At 44.0% G+C, this 23,089-nt stretch overlaps 1 protein-coding gene across 1 annotated transcript in view; it reads left to right on the top strand.

Moving 5' to 3' along the window:
- The window catches only part of LOC309566312 (serine/threonine-protein phosphatase 4 regulatory subunit 1-like), a 106,834-nt gene that overhangs the window by 73,182 nt on the left and 10,563 nt on the right, over positions 1-23,089 (top strand). Inside the window, exons 11-16 of the mRNA XM_082271419.1 lie at positions 3,673-4,025; positions 5,583-5,833; positions 8,387-8,476; positions 11,800-11,985; positions 17,729-17,890; positions 19,107-19,207. Coding sequence (XP_082127545.1) covers positions 3,673-4,025; positions 5,583-5,833; positions 8,387-8,476; positions 11,800-11,985; positions 17,729-17,890; positions 19,107-19,207 — 1,143 coding nt within the window. The remainder of the gene's footprint in view (positions 1-3,672; positions 4,026-5,582; positions 5,834-8,386; positions 8,477-11,799; positions 11,986-17,728; positions 17,891-19,106; positions 19,208-23,089) is intronic.

Below are 23,089 nucleotides of genomic sequence, written 5' to 3'. Positions count from 1 at the left end.
TTGTCAGGTCTACCTCCGAGTCAGGAATATGGACAGGAGATCTCACTGCTGGAGTATTAAGGGACATATCCGAAACCAGGGGCTAACTCCACCCACCAGACTCCTATCAATAAAATATAATGTTTGGGTAGGCTGACCCTTTAGGTTCACTTTTCAGGAAGGAGAGTAAACATTTTAAGATCCTGCACTATATAACCTGTAATCTCGGAGGTTCTCTGCAAGTTGCTATTTTCTTTTTTACAAAAACCCACTAGAAAGAAAGATCAATAAGACAAAAGCCGGAAACTCGGAGTGCTCTTGCGAAGAAAATTCTTTATTAGCTACTTGTATAAAAGCATGATACAATAGATTCTAATGCATTTCAGCATTTTCAGTCTTCCTTATAGCATTCAGAAAAGTTTTAAATAAAAGGGGAGGAATTTTTTTTAATTAAAAACAATCAAGGTGATTAATAGCACATGGAACAAAAAACTAAACCGAAAAAAAAAAAAAAATTAGGCACAAGAAATTTCCATAAGCGAAAACAGCATAAATCATATAAAGGAAAAAAGAAGGGCTAAAGCACAGATGGAATCTGTTTAACTTCTTCCGGTCCGCGCTATAGCCGAAGTACGGCTACAGCGCGGACTCGAATTTCCGGGAGGCTGTCTTTAAATGGCCTCCCAGAAACAGGCTCCCCGAGCGCTCCCGCAAGCGCACATCGGGGAAAATCTGTGTCGGCCGTGTCCCTTGGACACAGCCAATCACAGATCGTGGTAAATGGCCAATCACAGCGGCCATTTACCACATGATCGGCCCATGCAATGAGAGATGATCTCATATGTAAACATATGAGATCATCTCTCATCGCCAGCTCTCCTTCCTCACACAGAAACTGCATGTGAGGAAGGAGCAGAGCCGATCAGCGGTTAGGGGACACAGAGGAATGTAATCAGGGCACTGATCACCAATGCCCTGATTATACAAGGTAAATAAAATACACTAAGTGCCCACCATCAGTGCCCACAGTGCCCCCCATCAGTGCCCACAATTAGTGCCCATAGTGCTGCCAGTCAGTGCTTATCAGTGCCTGCTCATCTAGGCACTGATAAGCACTGACTGGCAGCACTATGGGCACTGAGTGTGGGCACTGATGGTGCTGCCCATCAGTGCCACCCGTCAGTGTCCATCAGTGCCACCCGTCAGTGTCCATCAGTGCCGCCTCTCAGTGCCCAGCAATGCCACCTCTCAGTGCCCAGCAATGCCACCTCTCAGTGCCCAGCAGTGCCACCTCTCAGTGCCCAGCAGTGCCACCTATCATTGCTCATCAGTGCCGCCTATTAGTGCTCATCAGTGCGGCATATTAGTACCTCCTCATCAGTGCCCATAAGTGCCACCTCATCAGTGCCGCCTCATCAGCGCACATCAGTGAAGGAGAAAAATTTATTTATTTTCAAAATTTACTCGCAGAAAATAACAAAAACTTTTTTTTTTTTTCAAAATTTTCTGTCTTTTTTTTTTTTGTAAGAAATAAAAACCCAGAGATGATTAATACCACCAAAAGAAAGCTCTATTTGTGTGATAAAAATTTCATATGGGTACAGTGTAGCATGACCGCGCAATTGTCATTCAAAGCGTGAGAGCACTGAAAGCTGAAAATTGGCCTGGATAGGAAGGGGGTGAAAGTGCCCGGTAGGCAAGTGGATAATAATCACTAACGTTGATTATGAAAATTATTTAAAAATAAAAAGATTCATGTCCATTCGATTATTCATGCCCTGAGGCACCCTTGTATGTGTCCATCACACCTCACGTTGGTAACAATTGGCTATTTCCTAGTCTGTTCAGTTCCTGGAATTCTCCCAAATCATGTACTTGGCCGTCAACTGTGGGTTGATATATGTGTGCTATTAACACAGTAAATAGTGTAGGAGACAAAAAAAAGCACGTCTGTGACCTTTTTTCACAGGTAGAGAATATCCAATTAGACAGCACATAAACTGCATTTCTAAATCTGTTGTATATATTATTGCATGCAACATATGTACGTTGTGTTCAGTACATTGGTTGTACTATAAGCTCTGCAAAAATTAGAGTATCAGAACATTTAAAGGAGTTGTAAAGTCAGAAGGTTTTTTATCTTGATGCATTCTATGCATTAAGATAAAAAGCCTTCTGTGTGCAGCAGCCTCCCCAGCGCCCCCTAATACTTACTTATACCGCATCCCTGTCCAGTGATGTCCACATGTCCCTCGGTCATCTGGGACTCTCCCTCCTGATTGACTGAGACACAGCCACAGTGGCATTGGCTTCCATGGCTGTCAAAGTCAGTTAGCTAATCAGGAGAGAGAGGGGGTGGGGGGCGAATGGCAGCTCTGTGTTTGAATGGAAACACGAAGCTGCAGTTCGGCTCGGGTGCCCCGTAGCAAGCTGATTGCTGTGGGGACACTAGACAGGAGGGAGGAGCTAGGAGCTGCGAAGAGCGACCCGAGAAGAGGAGGATCTGGGCCTCTCTGTGCAAAACCAAATGTACAGAGCAGGTAGTAAAATGTTTGTTATTAAAAAAAAAACAAGACTTTATAATCATTTTAATGACCCCACCAATATTAAAGAGGAAGTAAACCCTCCTCTGTAACTTGTACCTATAGGTAAGCCTATGATGAGGCTTACCTATAGGTACTGTAAATCTCTCCTAAACATGTACCGTTTAGGAGATATTTACCTTACATGCAGCCAGTGAAGTCACTGGCCCATGCGCTCTGAAGGAATGGCCGCTGGTGCCGTTCCTTCAGAGCCCCGTGCGCGGGAGTGACGTCACCGCGGCTCCGGCCAATCAGATGGCCGGATGCCGCGATCCCGGAAGACGGGCGACTGGACATGTCGCCCGTCATAGAGGTAAGCGAGCGGCACGGCGGGGGCTCGTTCTAAGGTAAGTATTTGATAATGAGCGATGCATACTAGCTCATTATGTCTTTCTCTTTCAGGATGGAAAGAAAAAAAAATTTTTTTTTCGGTTTACAACCTCTTTATCGCAAATAATATTTCCAACATCTCAAAACATTTCCATGAAAAACATAAGGGAGGTGCTTTCTTTTTTTGGTATTGAACAGGTTAAAGACCCCTGAGAGGAGGAGGCATGCATTGTATTTTACTCAAACATGAGGTGTGGTGGATACATACCCCCTTAATACAAGGGTGCCTCAGGGGGTTCATTTGGGGATGCATGTTGGATATCATATATATATCAGCTTTTTAAACATTTCTCTATGCTATGAGGAAAGCTGCAAAAGCCGAAACGCATTAGTACTATTGTATCATGCTTTTAGACATGTAGCTAATACAGAGTTTTACAAGAGCTCTCCGATTTGCCGGCTTTCATCTTTTTGATATCCACTACTTTGGAAATTGAATGCCCCAGCCAGAGCACTGGTCTGCAGTTCCTGGATATATAATGTAGCAGTTGAGCTGGGGTAAACTTTCTACATTTGCCTAAAGAAAACCTGTACATTGCTGCCACATAATATAGAACAGCAACCACAGAAAAAATGTAAATGTCAATTACTTACATTCTAGTAAACAATGAAATGTTAAGCTGAGAATATGCTTTCCTTTGAACTTAAAATTTAATGGCAACTGTGGCTTATGTAAAGTGTCCAGAATAATGTATGTTATTTCTTGTATATATAATCATAGCTCTGCAAAGTGTGTGAACATAGCACCCAGCCAGACCAGCAGCAGCAATGACCCCCACGCATCTCCCATGGACAGTACCACAGGCATCTCTACTCTAGAAGATGATGGGAATCCTGGCAGGAAACCTCTGGGTAGCAGTGTCCCTGGAGAGGGGCGCCCACCTGACGCCTTTAACTCTTTCATGTTCTGGAGGAGCCCACTGCCTGACATCAGTGAGGAACTGGAGCTGCTTCCTGTAGAATCACCATTGGAACCAGATCCCAGAGCTGTTCCTAAATCGTGTATGGCCAGCAGAGATATAGAAAAAGTGCTGCAGAGTTTACAGGGACACATGGACGATCCGGACGTACAAGGTAAACTGCATTGTAAATTTGGACCAGGGATACTATGTGAATGACCAAAGATGAGTTTTTATTAAATTATCCTTCATGGGACAGAAGGGGTGAGACCTTAAAATAAGCACATTTAAGTAATGAGTGCATAAATGACCAAAATGCTTTTTTGTGGCCCCTTTACACTGATGGACCGATCAGGTCCACTTGTCAGTTTTTTCAGACGGACCCAATCGGACATCCATTGCTCTCAATAGAGCAGCAAATATCAACGGACAAGTGTCTGCTGACACCCGCCGGCATCCGATTGGATCCTGACAGTCAGATGGAAATGGACAGGTGGTCCGTTTCCATCCGACAGCTCATAGGGGACAACAGGCTGTGTCCATGTCTGCTCTGCATAGCGGAGCGGACACGGACCTGTCATCAGCCTGCTCAGTGGGGATCAGCGGAAAGATCTCCTGCTGAGCAGGCGGATATGCTGGTGGACTCGGCTAGTGGGAAAGGGGCCTTCTAGCAAAGTAACGTCCACCCTGGAATTCCCAGCTCTGCCTACACTATAGAGCAGCTTTTCTCAACCTTTTTAACCTTGAAATACATTTCTGGTTTCGGGGAACCCCTGCTAAAAATGAAAAATCTACAACTTATGATACATTAGTGTGACAGTCAGTGGGAAGAATGCTCCTTACTCTTCTCATCATTGGAAAGAATTACCCCCTTACAGATAGCTCAAAGGAGCAATGGTGTCATTGGGAACTTATCTGAGAGGCAGAAATTGCTCAAGGAACCCCTAGCAACCTCAGGAGGAACCCTAGTTGAAAAACCATGCTATAGAGCAGTAATAGGGAACCTTGGCACCCCAGATGTTTTGGAACTACATTTCCCATGATGCTCTATAACACTGCAGAGTTCATGAGCATCATAGGAAATGTAGTTCCAAAACATCTGGGGTGCCAAGGTTCCCCATCACTGCTATAGAGTCTTCCTCCTCCTCTACAACTTATCAGCTAATCAAGTCCTCCTAGCATTGACTGTGACAAGTGGGTGGAGCTGGGAAATTTGATTCAGCAATTCAGAGTACCTGAGAGATGTAAAAAATTGACATGGATTGCACAGATGAATCCAAGGAGTTGAATTGGACAAGCCAGCATTTGTTCATGCAAACTAGTGCTTGGCAGTTTGCCTTGCCTGATCTGAAAATCGATTTCCATCTCTCTATTAATTATGATTCGGTCTTTTGGCATCCACTTATAACTGACATTTCAGGTGATCAGAAGGGAAAGAAACAAGTCCACTGCTATAATAGCCAGATATCTTGTATTGTGGATGGGAGAAGATCACCTCCCAACTCCCCATCACATCCATGGCATAGCTTGAATGGATGCAGCCATTACTGTCCCCTCCTTAGTTGGATCCTTGATCAGAATTGAGCAGGCATGATGAAGGACTCTGAAGTGTCCCCCAAAAACTCAGTAACCTGGTAGGGCTGACCTTATCCTTTTATGTAATTCTTTCATAGACCGGTTTAGTTTATTTCAGCTGGTTATAGTGATTTACTCTCTCTATTGTATATTCCAGCCCAGGTTGAGGTTCTGTCTGCAGCCCTGCGGGCAGCTGAGCTGGATTCTTCACCTCAAGAAGAGAACAAAGCGCCGCTTGAGGAGCCTATACCTACCACCTGCACTGTATGCCCAGATACAGAGGAACCTACACCTACCACCTGCGTTGCATGCCCAAATTCAGAGGAACCCACACCTACCACCTGCACTGCATGCACAGATACAGAGGAAGAGGACAACTCAGAGCTGACAGTCCCCTCTGAAGACCCAGTGAGTGTCTCCTGTCAGCAGACTGTTTCTGTGTGTGCATGTTATCTGGCAGCAGACTGTTGCTCTGTGTGGGTTTGTTCATTCGTGGAGTGTTGTGTGTGGTGTTCAGGAAATAGGGCCTCATGAATGGGGTATTTTAAGCGATTTTAGCCCTAGTGTGCCATGCTGAGTGTATGGGGAGAAGGCTATTACAATGGATGGCCATGGAAGAGCATCACTAGTATTGATGGGGCTCTGGTTGTTTTTTACCAAAAACGATTCATCTCTGCTGATACACTAAAATGAATACAAATAACTGGTGTGGTTCACGCCTGCCACTTCAGGAGGCCATGGAAGATCAAATCCTGTACAGACAATGACGGTCGGTCAGGTAATCTTTAGAGCATGGCTCAACAAATCCCAGGCGCCAGGTCGCCATTGCGACTAGAAATTGCGTCCAGGCGCCTGGCTTTTGTCATCACAGTCATCACATTCACTGTTTGGTCTGAAACATTAGAGGAGCACAGTCTGCCGCAAGTCCAAGGCGCAACAGCCGCAGCTCTCCGAGAGTTAAATCCCTATCCTGCTACTAAAGGCTGGGAGGGCAGAGTGTTGGGCTGCCATTGGCTGGAAGTTTTCAGTTTGGCGGGTTGTTATGCCGGACACCACGGGCCGCCATTGGATGGAAATTTCAGCTGGGTGGGTTCCTATTCCGGACAGCACGGGTCGCCATTAGGTGGAGGTTTCACGTGGGTAAGTTCTTAAGCTGGACAACATGTGATGCATGGAGACTACACAATTATCACAGAGCGGGAATACGTCATGCTGATCTCTACTGGAGGTGATTGTAGCTCTATCTCTGTCTGTGTTGGTGGTTCACTGGCAGTTTGACCTCTGGTGACACCTTTCACCCCTCTCTTTTCCCCCCCTCTCTCTCACCCCCTCACGCCTAACCCCCCTTTTCTCTCACCCCCTTCTCTCTCACTCCTCCCCCTTTTCTCTCACCCCCCTTTTCTTTCACCACCCTCTCTTTCTTACCCCCCTCTCTCTTACTCCCCTCTCTCCCTCTTACCCCCCTCTCTCTTACTCCCCTCTCTCCCTCTTACCCCCCCCCTTCCTCTTACATATTTTCTCTCTCACCACCCCCCTTACCCCCTCTCTCTCTCTCACCTCCTTTTTTGCAGCCAGTCTATAACACTGATATAACAGTATTATGGGTTCTTGGCTAGCCGCTCTGCTGTAAGTTAGGGGGCGCAAACCGCTTGCCTTGCCCCAGGCACTTACAACCCACGCTGCCTTAAAAAACCTGGCTCCTAACTTTTTTGTCTGGCTCCTAAATTCAAAGCAAATTTGTCAAGCCCTGCTTTAGAGCTTGTGAATGTTAACACCTTCCTGCCTGACCAATAACAGAATGACGGCTAGGCGGTGACTTTACCATCCTGGCTGGAGGTGATATAAAGTCCTTCACATCGCTCTGTTCGTGTGTGCCACTGCGGGTGAGCAGCGTGGCGATTGGTGGTGAGCTGTGTTCCTCAGACACAGCGCATCACCAATCAGGGTAAAGAGCCGATGACGTAGGCTCTTTACCATGTGATCAGCTGTGTCTAACCACAGCTGATCACATGTTAACAAATGCCGGTTATCTGCATTTCCTTTCCTCAGCGCTGTCAGTGTCTGAGGAAAGGAAAGCCAATAACTGGCTTTCCAGTTACAGGGGATATTTACCCTGATAATCAGTGCAGTCTCATCAGCGCACATCGGTGGAGAAAAAAAGTTACTTATTTGCAATACAGAAATGAAGAAAAAGTTGTTTGTTTTTCCAAAATTTCCAATATTTTTTTGTTTGTTTAGCAAAAAATTGAAAACCCAGTGGTAATTAAAAACCACCAAAAAAAGCTTTATCAAAAGCAAAAGAAATGATACAGATTTCACATGGGTACAGTGTTGCATGGCCGCACAGTAGTTATTTAAAGTGTGACAGCGCTGAAAGCTGAAAATTGGCCTTGGCAGGAAGGGGGTGAAGGTGCCCGGTATTGAAGTGGTTAATGGTAGGGAAAGAGCCAGCATGTTGTGAATAGTGGGTATGCATGTCGGGTTAGGAGGACTGGGGTTGTCTCGGGGTCTAGTACATTTTTCTACCAAGGGTTTATCGCTGTCTGTGGTTTCTCCTTACATCCTGTCCCTGTGACATCAGAACAAGACATAAGGAGAGACGCCACTAGGACAGGAAGACACAAAACAGTTATAAAAACTTGACAAAAGTTCTCATGTACCACATTTTACTGGAAAAAGGCGGTTTTCTTGCAGTATGTTTCCCCACTGGAGAGATTTCCCATTACTTCTTTTCCCGACAAGCAATGAGGGTGAATCTTTCCTATGGAAGAGAGACTGTAAATTAACCCCTTTTCAAAGCTAAATGGAAAAATATGGGCTGCTGTTAAGGTTTAACCTGTAGCATCTAATTCTGCATGGAACACTGAAAGGCAGACTTTTTTTTAGTTGAAGCGCAACACATACAGTCTTTGTTGCGCTGAATCCATATCTCATAATAATTTCTTGTTTTCTATATATCAGGTTCCAGACAATGAGGCTCCAGTTCATAATGACTCTGTACAGGAAGAGGAGGACACAATGGACCAGGAAGAGGAAAAGTGTAAAGTTCAGGTCAGTGTGTCACCGACACTCCCATTTATGTGGGAAATATTTTTATCCTCAGTAAGCCCCCTGTCTCTGATGTTTTACTGGAGCAAACACTGTTGACATATGTTAGAGATTCTTGGGGAAAGAAGAAGGGAGGATATTCAGTGATAGGCAACACTGCTTTCCACCCAGTAGAAAACCAAGGGAGAATGTACCCTAAAAGTGTCAGTATCTCTTGTAAGTGCAACCACTGACCTGCTGATACTCACCACCCTTTACCACCCCTCAATGATCCACCAGAGCCCACTGTAAACCCAATGCTTCTGAGTATGGAGGAGCATAGAAAAGGAGGTACAGTGTCTCACAAACGTGAGTACACCCCTCACATTTTTGTAAATATTTTATTATATCTTTTCATGTGACAACACTGAAGAAATGACACTTTGCTACAATATAAAGTAGTGAGTGTACAGCTTGTATAACAGTGTAAATTTACTGTCTGATCAAAATAACTCAACACACAGCCATTAATGTCTAAACTGCTGGCAACCAAAGTGAGTACACCCCTAAGTGAAAATGTCCAAATTGGGCCCAATTAGCCATTTTTCCCTCCCCGGTGTCATGTGACTTGTTAGTGTCACAAGGTCTCAGGTGTGAATTGGGAGCAGGTGTGGTAAGTTGGTGTTATCGCTCTCACTCTCATACTGGTCACTGGAAGTTCAATATGGCACTTCATGGCAAAGAACTCTCTGAGGATCTGAAAAAAAGCATTGTTGTTCTACATAAAGATGACCTAGGCTATAAGAAGATTGCCAAGACCCTGAAACTGAGCTGCAGCACGGGGGCCAAGGCCATACAGCGGTTTAACAGGACAGGCTCCACTCAGAAAAGGCCTCGCCATAGTCATCCAAAGAAGTTGAGTGCACGTGCTCAGCGTCATATCCAGAGGTTGTCTTTGTGAAATAGAGGTATGAGTGCTGCCAGCATTGCTGCAGAGGTTGAAGGGGTGGGGGGTCAGCCTGTCAGTGCTCAGACCATACGCCGCACACTGCATCAAATTGGTCCGCATGGCTGTTGTCCCAGAAGGAAGCCTCTTCTAAAGATGATGCACAAGAAAGCCCACGAACAGTTTGCTGAAGACAAGCAGACTAAGGACATGGATTACTGGAACCATGTTCTGTGGTCTGATTAACCAAGATAAACCTATTTGGTTCAGATGGTATCGAGCGTGTGTAGCGGCAACCAGGTGAGGAGTACAAAGACAAGTGTGTTTTGCCTACAGTCAAGCATGGTGGTGGGAGTGTCATGGTCTGGGGCTGCATGAGTGCTGCCGGCACTGGGGAGCTACAATTTATTGAGGTAACCATGAATGCCAACATATAGTGTGACATACTGAAGCAGCGCATGATCCCTTCCCTTCAGAGACTGGGCCGCAGGTCATTATTTCAACATGATAATGACCCCAAACACACCTCCAAGACCACCACTGCCTTGCTAAAGGAACTGAGGGTAAAGGTTATTGACTGGCGAAGCATGTCTCCAGACCTAAACTCTATGGAGTATCTGTGGGGCATTCTCAAATAGAATGTGGAGGAGCGCAAGGTCTCCACCAGCTCCGTGTTGTTGTCATGGAGGAGTGGAAGGACTCCAGTGGCAAACTGTAAAGCTCTGGTGAACTCCATGCCCAAGAGGGTTAAGGCAGTACTGGAAAATAATGATGGCCACACAAAATATTGACACTTTGGGCCCAATTTGGACATTTCCACTTAGGGGTGTACTCACTTTTGTTGCCAGCGGTTTAGACATTAATGGCAGTGTGTTGAGTTATTTTGAGGGGACAGCAAATTTACACTGTTATACAAGCTGTACAATCACTACTTTACATTGTAGCAAAGTGTTATTTCTTCAGTGTTGTCACATGAAAAGATATAATAAAATAATTACAAAAATGTTAGGGCTGTACTCACTTTTGTGAGATACTGTATCTTATGAAAGAATGAGCTAGTTTAACGTGACATAGTCACCATGGAAAAAAAATCCCCCAAACCAGTTACCTTCAATAGAATAGGTACTGTACTTACTCCACCAGCAGCCATGCTGTCAATCTTCACTCTCTTAGAGCTTTTTGTGGAATCTTTAACATTTGACACTTCCATAAGCGGCAGCACTTCTATAAGTGGCCGATTCCCGTGTCCCCCGCAAGTTGTAGTTCCTCCCTCTGCCCCCTATGTTAATACAAACAATGTAGTGATGTGGGTCACAGAACAAAACCAGTGTTCAGTCTAGGACACACTTATCTGCCTCTTCTGGAAGTTTAACACCTCTTCTTTTGCAGGGGAATGCTTTGAATTTTATTCTTGACAATGATAATGACTCTTTAAGGTCTGAGCTCTTTTAGGATGAAATAGACTGATTTTGTTCAAGTTAATGGGCATACCTTCCAAAAAATATTTTTGCAAAGCATGAGTAGAGAAGCTTCATGAATTCCAAGAGACAGTGTAGGCAATGACAGAATTTAGGTGACATTTTGGGATGTAGATTTCTTTCTTTATAGTCCTCATGCAAAACCAATATAGTGACACTTACATGGTATCCAGATGTCATTAAAGAGATCCTCTTAGTACATTCAAAATTGCAAGTAAAAGCACAGGAAAATCAAGTACCAAAGAAAAGCTCCCTCCCTCCTTCCTTGCACATCATAGTTCTCTCCTCTTTTAGGAGTGTCTGATTACTTCATGTGCTGGCCCAGCTCCTCCACTCACCTTCCTACATAAATTTTTATGTAGCGGCCAGGGGAGGTACGAAGGGGAATACTTTGGAATGTTAATGGAGTAACAGCTGTGAGTCTGCTAGAGCTGCTGATATTACATCCACGATGGAAGTGCACAGTAACAGTCTCAGGACCTTTACATATTTATATAAAGGAGGCTTTTACAGGTAAATAATATGCATCAAATAGTGTAAATGAAAATATAATCTTATGGGAAGCTTGTTACTTAAGTGAATGGCTTAGTGACAGGCTCTCTTCTATTGTTGGTGTCATTTATGCCTGTGAAAACCTTAAGGGTCACTCTACCCAAAACTGGTAGTTCAGTTTTAGATGAATGCTGGTGGGCAAAATCACCTGCTGGTTTTCTCTGGGTCTCCTGTGGGGAGATCTCTCCTAATAGTTATAGGCTTGAATGACAGTAGTGCGGTGGTGGCAGAACTGATATCTGGATATTATGGAGGTAAAGGTGATATTTATCCTGTATTGTAGAAGTTTAATATTGTTGTCTTGCATACGGTCATCAGTTTTCTGGCTTTTAAGAATAAGTCATCGCTAACATTTACTTCACATGCTACAGGATGTTGTACCACAGCCACTGCTTGACCAGTACCTCTCCATGACTGACCCTGTCCGGGCCCAGACAGTGGATACGGAAATCACTAAGCACTGCGCTTACAGCCTGCCAGGGGTGGCCCTGACGCTGGGGAGACAAAACTGGCATTTTCTTAAAGACACCTACGAGACACTAGCAGCTGATGTCCAGGTATGGCAGACCTCTGAATAATGTAGTTAGGATGATTTCAGAAAAATAGGTGTTCAAAAATGTCACTGACTGTTCACCATGATAATGGTTTACTAATGTGTTTGCTACATTCTATTAGTAGCTTGGGGTTTACTTTACTTTGACTTTATTTGGATAAATATGGATTATGGTGCAAAGTATCTCTGCAATATGCTGGACCTGTAAGTGAAAGCTGCATCCACTGGTTCCCCTAAAGGTAACTTGTAATGAGAGAAGACTGTCATTAACCATCTCCCCACAAATAACCATTGGTTTAGAATGACAGACAGATATTTTGCAGTAATAAAAATCTAAAAGTTGCACTAAAAAAATGATGAATAAATAAATTGAATTAATGAATGAAAATAAATATAAATGAATATATATTATATAGTATCAAAGAAGATATATAAAAGTGATGGTAAATATATATTCTGGTATCTTACAACCAAGTGAATATATCGTCCCAAAAGGGAAGATAATGTGATAAAAATAACGAGGATCTGATATCTTCATAAACAGCACAATAAATTATTGATATGAATGTGGTATCTTTGTATAGAAGCACACGTGAAAAAATGAATTCTCCACTACCAGATGTAATCGACCTTAGAGGAAATAGCAGTGGTAATGTAATGAACCTCGGTCAAAACGCCAAATAGAGGAAATAGTAGTGGTAATGAAGCTCGGTATATTGCGTCCATCTTGGGTGGCATTTCCAGACAGAATATCTCCAAAAAAGATAAAGGGCTCCATAGTGTTAAACCGTACAAAAAGCTTTATTGAATAATAAAGTTTACACTTACAGTGTCGCATAAGGTATAAAAATAGAAAATAATCCCGCGCTATGGGTAGAAGGGCAAGAATTAGGCTGCAGCCTCCCTTAAATATAACCTATGGTTATATCAGATAAAAGATTCAATAAATATGGGAAAGGGAATTGGCGCTGCCTGGAAATAGGTTATGTATTTATTATAATAGGTGAGGCACAAATATAGGGATATAAAAGGTTTACTAGTAATAAACCACTAGCATAGATAATAAATACTCTTTAAAATACGTATAAACCATATCCATTAATATATCATTGAATAAATAAAGTGACTGAGTGATGTGGTCTAGGCTCCAAATATGTTGGCCTAGTAAAGTGACTGAGTGATAGTTGGTGTAAACAAATGTATTATGATGACCATAAATAAATAACTAAAATTGCATACATAAATAACAAACAAAGTGCCAAAAAAGTGTGATAATCAAGAGTAGTTGATCCAATAATCTGTAGTATTAATAGTGACCAATGCTCAGTGTAAGTTGTGTTGTTGTAATAATAATCCTGATGGTAATACTTAAAGTGACCAGTGCAAAATGTGGTCCAAAAAGTGTATAAATATCTTAGACCAAGTGCGGCTATAAGGTGCTATTGGGATCTATAAATTGGCCTGTGCAAAAGGATGGCATATAGCAAGGATAAATCAATATCCCCTTAGGATATGGGTAATATATTGCACAGTCTAGTCCCAAATCAAAATGGTTCAAAAGTAAAAGTCCATAGCAGTGGGAAATCTTTATACGGTGCTCACAGCCTGGTAAAGTGCAGTAGGCGTGACAAATCGGTGAGTGATCAAGGTGAATCTGATATAGATTGCACTCACCAGAGTGCCTAACCCCACACAGGGTTGTTTTCGGCAGGGGTTAAATTACTGTTAACCACAGTGGGGATGGTAGTTCCAGCAAATCTTGGGTATTGTTCCTGGATCTTTGTGTCCTTGTCACTAGTAACCGGGGGGGAGGTGGGTGTATGTCCTCAGCTACTATAGCATGCTGAATTGTACTCCAACCGCGGTATACAAGGAATAAACAAGGGGGGACACATAGCGTAATAAGGTTGGAAGACTTGTTTTATTCGGTTTTTAACTTGCCACATAGTAAAACTTACATTTTGTTAAGGTTCCAGCCAGCAAAATATGAGCAACCTCAATATGAGCTCTACAAAAAGTTATATAGTATCTGTAGTACCACTTAGTCAAATTCCCCTTTTGGTAAAATTCCAGCCAGCAAATAATATTGAGTGTCGCATAAGGTATCACGCAATGAAAAAAATGTGTAGGAGCCAGCCGGCTCTCCGCTGCCCGTCCTTCCGGGAACTAACACAACTTACAGGTGATGTCAGCACATCATGGGCTGACGCGTTTCGTCACATATGACGTCGTCCTGGGATACGGGCGGCGTGCTGACTCACCGCATTTTTAGCGAACAACTCGAGGAACCCACGCCTCGGTCTGAGTGGCGGGACCTCTCGATAATACCACCATGTTGAAGGAAATGCCCTTTCTACCTAATCAAGTTAAAGCTAGCATAAAAATATTAAACCATTCTCCTCCCTTTTGGGACTTTTTTTTTTTTTTTGGGACGATATATTCACTTGGTTGTAAGATACCATCATATATATTTACCATCACTTTTATATATCTTCTTTAATACTATATAATATATATTCATTCATATTTATTTTCATTCATTAATTTAATATATTTATTCATAATTTTTTTAGCACAACTTTTTGATTTTGATTTTTTGTATTGTGTTATCTCACTGTAAGTTGCTGTTTGACTTTTTTTGTTATAACGAGCGTGGTTTATGTGTATTTTATTAAGATATTTTGCATTATCAGAAGAGATCATCAATGGTGGCCCCTATACTCTCTCAGTACAGGTTTTCTTTTATCACATGGCCGTTGCTGGACCAGAACACCCTCCCATGTAGTGTAAAGTATTCTACCATTAATAGCTTTATATATTTAAATTTAAAGGCTAAGCACAGCTTTCTGAACATGTTACATCCCAATTAGGATGCAACGTATGACATGTTCAGCATCACCCTCTAGTCCCCCCCTCCCTGTGACAGTCAGCATGGGATACTCTCCTTGACCCCCTCTGTCACAATTTAAAACCAGCGCGGCCACGTGGGGCTCTGCCCATACAACTGTGTCATTCATTCACAGAGTTCTGTAAATGAATCAACTACAACTACTATCTTTCATTGCAGCCGACAGCTTGAACTGCAAGGGCACAAATTAGTGCACAAATTAGTGCTTCGGTAGTTCATTGATCTTCCTGCAATTCGGTAACTTATCTGCCCTTATGGGAGGTCTGGGCAGACAGCTATAGAGAGTCTGCTGGAGCCTGGGATTGCACCCGCCATCTGATGATCGTAGGTTCAGTTCTCTACTGACTGCTTATACAGAGTACACGTTATAATTTGGTCTGAATGAAAAAAAAAACTGACAGATCGCTATACTATCACAAGTGATGTTGGTACAGCAATCTCCCCCGCTGTGCTATTGTGTTCTGCCACCCCATCTGCCAGGACACAATAATAATTGCTCGGCTGTAAGCCCTGATCGGATGCCAATCATATGGTGGTTTTCCAGCATGCCGTTCAACAGAAGACTAGTTTATGTCCAACAGCGAGCTGTACACATGAGCCGAGAGTAATCTGGTTCCCTCCAAACTGGCCCAAGTGTATCTGACATTAGAAAAAAAATAAATACATAAACATTCTTTTATGTATGCCAAAAAATGTGCATTTATTATTTTTTTTAATAAAAAATTAATTTATCCTTTTAAACCCATAATATACTGTAAACTGAAATATGTGATCATGGATAAATCTTTAATTGAAGAAAAATCCTTTAAGCACTCATTGGATGACCCATCAGAGCTGAAGGATATTAGGTCCTCCACTAGGAAGCTGGACACTGAAAACAAGACGGCTGGAAAACTGGGAAAAATCATTCATCCCCAGGCCCGAGCCATCTTTAGAAATAGAAATATGCAAGAGGTGACCAGCGCTATGGAGTTTGCAGTGGATGTGTTTAAAAAAATAGGTGTAAGCTGCCAACAACCAACCCTAAGAAAGGGTTAAGAGATTAAAGTGCAGAGGTTGATACGGCGCTACCTTTCAAGTGATAATGTGCCAAACAGAATAAATATATAAATAAATATGTAGTGGTTTTGTTCATAAAGTGCTCAGACAGAATAGAATAAATAAATAAATAGTGGTTTTATTTATTATTATAAAGTGCTCAAGTGTTTGGTAGTCAGAGGGCACGGTAAGTATTTGACCTTTGACAATTACCCATACAGGAATAAAAAAGTGCTGGTGCAAATAAATAAATTAGAAAACCAATATACAAAAACCAGTGAATTTTATTAAAGAGTAACAGACTGCTGTTAAATGACGTGGTGTACCAGTGATGATCGTGATGAATTCATGAAATAAAATAGTATAGATACCGATAAAAAAATCGTGGATTAAACCAAATGCCTGTTGGTGTACAGCGTGATGTGCCAATAATAGTGGTGATGTAAGTTCATATAATCAAAGTAAATAAGTGAATGCCACCGATTCCAACTTTTCCTTGTTGGCGGAAAAAATGTGCAGTGATATAAGCCAGTATTTAAAAGCAAAGAGGTCAAAGGTGCAATCACCAGTGTGGCCACTTGGTGTCGCACTTTGCATACAACCTGTTTAAAGTATTGGGACCAATATAGGTGTTCAGGGGTTCCTTTGCCACGGTCTCACTCTTGTTGGTCCTCAAAGATAAAGAGAGAGAGGGGGGACCCCTTAGTGTGGTATACAGTGCCAATCCAAAAATTGGGGGTAGTAACTCACAGTTTGGCTGTCCGCGATCAGTAGAAAGGGAGCCGGGAAGTTCCGCGTTCCACGGCCCTAGCTCCAGCAGACGTCCTCTGACGAAACGCGTAGGGTGGAGTCATACGTCATCATGTCACTTCCGGGTTTTGGAGCTAGGGCCGTGGAATGCGGAAGCTTCACGGCTCCCTTTCTACTGATCGCGGACAGCCAAACTGTGAGTTACTACCCCCAATTTTTGGATTGGTACTGTATACCACACTAAGGGGTCCCCCCTCTCTCTCTTTATCTTTGAGGACCAACAAGAGTGAGACCGTGGCAAAGGAACCCCTGAACACCTATATTGGTCCCAATACTTTAAACAGGTTGTATGCAAAGTGCGACACCAAGTGGCCACACTGGTGATTGCACCTTTGACCTCTTTGCTTTTAAATACTGGCTTATATCACTGCACATTTTTTCCGCCAACAAGGAAAAGTTGGAATCGGTGGCATTCACTTATTTACTTTGATTATATGAACTTACATCACCACTATTATTGGCACATCACGCTGTACACCAACAGGCATTTGGTTTAATCCACGATTTTTTTATCGGTATCTATACTATTTTATTTCATGAATTCATCACGATCATCACTGGTTCAACACGTCATTTAACAGCAGTCTGTTACTCTTTAATAAAATTCACTGGTTTTTGTATATTGGTTTTCTAATTTATTTATTTGCACCAGCACTTTTTTATTCCTGTATGGGTAATTGTCAAAGGTCAAATACTTACCGTGCCCTCTGACTACCAAACACTTGAGCACTTTATAATAATAAATAAAACCACTTTTTATTTATTTATTCTATTCTGTCTGAGCACTTTATGAACAAAACCACTACATATTTATTTATATATTTATTCTGTTTGACACATCTTTAGAAATGGCTCATTGAGGAATCTAAACTAAACTTCATACAAGAACTGTACAACCAGTTGTCATATTAGCATCATGTGTTCTGTAAAAATTCACATTGTAGGTGAAAATAACTGATATGGGATAAGCTTGTCTTGTCTGTCTTTTCAGTGGAAGGTGCGACGAACGCTTGCATTTTCCATCCATGAGCTGGCAGTCATTCTCGGAGATAAACTTACTGCTGCTGATCTGGTCCCCATTTTCAACGGCTTCCTGAAAGACTTGGATGAAGTGCGCATTGGTGTCCTAAAGCATTTGTATGACTTTCTTAAGGTAATGTGAGAATCACCAGTAAATTGTGGTAAGGTGTCATGCAGATTGATGTAAAATGGGACAAAAAATCAAATTTACCTGTGCCCAATATGTAGCTCTTCATATAAAATATTTGGTTTTTAATGCTGTAATGATGTAGAATTCACCAGAAAGATAATATTACAGTATTTCTGTATCTGTCACTCTTCAAAGGAATATATATGGAACTTTTGGTTCAGTGATAACAGTAGCCCAGCTGAAAAGCCGGGCACAGCATGTTACCACTGTCTCAGGGGTATGGGGAAATTTCCTTTTTTTGGGTTCTGTAACTGTACCCATAAAAAGTATATCTGCAAAGAGTCACCTGGGAATTATGCACGACCCCTACTTTGCCTAAAACAGAAACAATCTATTTTAATCATTTTATTTAGGTTTAGATACAGTGGGGAAGAGTTCCATTTTCTTTCAGGTTTTTAAATCTCTTTGTGACCCCATTGGAAATTTTCCCTTACTAAGCCCTGGGTCATCTCGCCTCATATTCAAAATGTAATTTAAAGCAGAACCAACGTTTGACTGTTATTCACTGTAAGCAGGCAGGCAAGCTTTTTATTGCAGAAGAGACATGCAAGTGTCAAGTGGTTAAGGAGCTTGCAGGGTCACTTTAGGACACTAATTGCTAGGATAAACATACCAAATGTCTCTTCTGATTTAAAGCAATAGTCCACCTTTTGATACCATGTTTCATGTTACGCTTCCTCCACCACCACCCACTTACCTGAATCATGGGGTGCTTCTTTATCCATGTTGTCATTATTTAAATTTGGCACGACTCAGTCAATGGGAATACTACAAGTCCCATCTTCCACCGTCACAGAGTTACCCAGAAGATGGTGATGGCAGTAGGTTGGTGATGTAATTGCACCTGAAGACCATTGTTTACGTCTTCAGCCTCATAACAGAAGGAGTTTACCTCCATACAGACCTGGGGCTTGGTGTGAACAAAGCAAAAGCCTGTGCATTGCACCCAATAATCACTGATTTTGGTTGCAATGCTCTGGACGCTTGAATGAAAAATTTGATAAATGCCCGTTTTCTTTTAATACATTGTTTGTGCATTTGTAAAATTTTTCTAGAAAGGTGGACTGGGCCTTTAAGTTATAATTTACTGTTGATATATGCTGTGTGATAGATTAAAGAGATGATTGTAAATGAATTTGAATTATCTGTTTCTCTGAAGCTCCTTCACGCAGACATGAGGCGAGATTACCTCTATCAACTACAGGAGTTCCTGACCACTGATAACATCCGCAACTGGAGGTTCCGATACGAATTAGCAGAGTGAGTGACAATTGTATTATATGGGAATGCTCTGCAGGAATGGGGTCATTAAGTGCATTTCCAAGAAACACCTGAAACATACAAGTGGGAATACCTGCCCTGTATACCCACATGGCTCTGCAGTTTGTATTCACAGACAATCAGATTATTAATAGCAAAGATTTTATTTAATTTAATTTTTTTAACAGTGGGATAAAAGAGTGCACTACAATAATGAATGTGATAAACTGTAATGGAAAACAATATCCTCAATTTAAATAAACGCGTTTTTTCTCTTTCGTTCATTGACGGACACAGCTCCTGGTATTCAAAACCAATTGGTTATACTGCCCCCTACAGGAGTAGGACACTAGGCAGAAAAAAAATCTGGCTACACCCATGGGCAGTCCCAGGGGGTATACTCCCTCTCTCTGCTATAGCCACTCAGTTTTTTTCTGCTTAGTCAGGAGTAGGGACCTAGTTCCTTGCTGGGATCTTTGGTCCTGGCAAAATGTTTTAGATAGCACATTTTTTCCTCCTGGATTTTTCCCGTGAGATCCACAATCAACTGCCGAATTGGGCGATAGGTTGGATAATCTAGATCTAGTGGTCACCCCAGTCTGGCCAGCGAGTGCGCACAGATCTCAGCTCCGTGTTAGGTCGGCTGCAACATAGCCCCACTCGACGGGAGGCTGGCCTGCGAGTTAAACGCCTTGCGAGGTCGCATACGACCTGGAGTTGACCCAAGTCGCAGCGTTCCTCCTGGCCGACAGCCCCCCCCCCCCCCATTTCGATGGAGAGGGGGTTCTGTCTGGAGTGATGCCCGTCTGGTTCCAGGTATAGTGGGTAGCTGTCCCCCCTCTCCCCCTGGTGGGTTTTGGGGTGGACATGGGCCCCTCCTTGAGACGGTCAGACCCCCGGGCTCCCCTCCTTCCCGCAGGCACCCCCTCTTGCTGAGTCCCTCATCCTGCTCCCCTCCTTTTCCACATATACTGGGTGGTCTGGCCACTTTCCTGGGGAGGACACTGACTGGTGATGGGTGCCGGGGGGGTTCGCTGTGCGGGGATGATCGACTGTGCAGGGGGGGGGGGGGTTGCACCTGTTGGGGGCTCTTGCCTGGGCCCCCCGTCCTGCCTGGATCTATCCTTGCGGACTGGTCTCCCAATCCTGGGTCCCTGTATGCCTCGTGGTGCCACCATTTTGTTGTAGCCTGTGTGTTCTGTACATGGCAGCCATGTTTGTGTAGTCTGGCGGCCGTTTTGCTGTGGCTTGCCATTGAAAATAGCACTGGCCACGACAGTGGAGCCCTGTGATTTTGGCTGTGGGAGCCCCCCCTCATCCCCTGGTGCTGACTCTTTGATCATTTTACTTCTTGATCGCCGGATGTGTAGTGCAGATTATCCTGGTAGCTGCAGGTGCTTGACTCTGTGCGTGGTGAGCCTCCCTCTCTGCTTAGGATCACCTGGCCTCCCTCTCTGCTTAGGTCACCGCCTGGCGACCGGGTGGTGCTGCCAGCATGGTGGGGGTTGCCCCTTAGTGTTTTACACTTTTTTGTGGGGTCCCCCTGGTGAGTTTTTGGAGCACATTTCCCCACCTGATTCCCCTCTCTGAGGCTGCGGGGCTCTCTGAGTCCCAACCATCCATCCATGCACCGAATGCGGTATTGGATTCCCTTGTGTCCTGGGTGGAGGTGGCTTGTAGGCGACAGGCTAGCAAAAAGCCCCTCGCCTTCCCCTGCCTCATCTGATCCTGAATCTGATTCGTCTGCCGCAGACGCGGATCACCCTGCTGGGTCTGCAACCACCCGTCGTCAATCCTCTGATAGTGAGGATGATTCCTCCATGTCTACGACCGCGCACGAAAAAGCGCTGCTGGATGCACTGATTGTATTTGTGCGTGAGACCCTGAGGATGGAGGATGCAGCTGAAGCTGCGAGGGAGGTGCAGGTACCCTTTGCCACTCACAAGCCATCCAGAGCAGCAAAGGTGTTTCCTTTCCCTGCCTATTTTGGCCGGAATGTTGCTAAAGAGTGGGGACAACCAAAGCGTCCCCGTGGGGTCCCTAAGCACTTTACTAGGCGATACCCCTATGAGGAGTCCCTTCTTAAAAAGTGAACTGTGCCACCGGTGGTGGACCCTCCGGTTTCCAGATTAAACAAGGCAACCATGATTCTGGTTGAAGAGTCCCTGGCCTTTAAAGAGGAAGTAAACCCTCCTCTGCAACTTTTACCTATAGGTAAGCCTATGATAAGGCTTACCTATAGGTACTGTAAATATCACCTAAACATGTACCATTTAGGAGATATTTACCTTACATGCAGCCAGTGACATCACTGGCGCATGCGCTCTGAAGGAACGGCCGCTGTTGCCGGGAGTGATGTCACCGCGGCTCCGGCCAATCAGATGGCCGGATGGCGCGATCCCGGTAGACGGGCGACTGAACATGTCGCCCGTCATAGAGGTAAGCGGGCGGCACGGCGGGAGCTCGTTTTAAGGTGAGTATTTCATAATGAGCTAGTATGGGATGCATACTAGCTCATTATGTGTTTCTCTTTCAGGTTGAAGAAAAAAAAATAAACATTTTTTGGGTTTACAACCTCTTTAAGGATCCGGCTGACCGGAAGGTGGAGGCTGTGGCCCACCATATGTACACTCTGGCTGGTTCGGCAATGAGACCGGTATTCACCATTGCCCTGGTGTCGCAAGCTCTGACTGAGTGGGCTAAGCTCTTACGCCATGACCTGGAGGGAGAACAGCTCCCCATTGCCTTTGCCGAGCTGGCAGACCAGCTGATCCAGGGGCTGCGGTTTATCTGTGATGCCTCTCTGTTTTGGCAGTGGTCTTTTGGCTCAAGTGCTGGTCTGCGGATCAGACTTCAGAAAAGACCTTGACTGATCTTCCTTTCCAAGGAGATCGCCTGTTTGGAGCTACCCTGGATGACATAATTAAGGGTCTCACAGGGGGCGATTTGTACTTTTCTTCCACAGGCTAATAAGGGCAAGGAACCTTGTCATAGACGTGAGGCTTCCTTCTTAGCTCATAAGAAGTTTTTTCGTCCCTCAGGGTCGACTGACAAGGGCTCGAAGCCTTTCAGGGCCAGTTCAGGATGATCCAAACGAACCTGTTCTGGCAAGCCAAGATCGGGCTTCTCCAGACCCCTGGACAGGGCTCCTTTAGCATGAAGGTACGCCCTCACCCGTATCAGGGGTGGGGGGGACATCGTTGTTAGTTTCTGGACCCGTGGACTTCCCTAGTGCAAAACAAGTGGGTCCACAAAGTCATTCGGTCCGGCTACAAGATCGGGTTTCACTCTTGTCCCCCGGCAAGGTTTTTCCTTCCAACTTGCACCTGTCCCCAGACCACTTACAGGGCCTGTTTGGGGCGGTACAAGACCTGCTCCTTCAAGAGGTTATTGTCTCGGTACCGACTTCGGAACGTTGTCAGGGTTTTTACTCAAACCTGTTCACAGTCCCCAGGAAGGAAGGCAAAGTGCGTCCAATCCTATACCTCAAGGCGCTAAACTGCTTTGTGCGAGTACAGAAGTTCAGAATGGAGTCCATTCGAACGATGGTGGCATCCCTGCGTTAGGGGGATTTCCTCGCCTCTTGATATCAATGATACCTACCTTCACATTGCAATATGTGCCATTCACCAGCATTTTCTCCGCTTTGCTGTGGGAGAGAAGCATTACCAGTTTGTGGCGTTACCCTTTGTTCTCGCCTCTGCTCCTCGGGTCTTCACGAAAGTGTTAGCCTTGCTATGCCAGCGGGGGATCGTGGTACTGGGCTACTTGGACGAATTCCTTCTGCGAGCAGAGTCTCCCTCTGCTCTAGTGGACAACCTGGAGATCACAATCTGGACTCTGCGGGAGTTCGGCTGGATTCTGAACTTTCAGAAGTCTACT

The sequence above is a fragment of the Pelophylax lessonae genome, assembly GCF_965119305.1.
Source record: "Pelophylax lessonae genome assembly, chromosome: 11".
Lineage (NCBI taxonomy): Eukaryota > Metazoa > Chordata > Amphibia > Anura > Ranidae > Pelophylax > Pelophylax lessonae.
The sequence above is the reverse complement of the archived record's forward strand: the minus strand, read 5'-3'. Positions and strand labels throughout refer to the sequence as shown.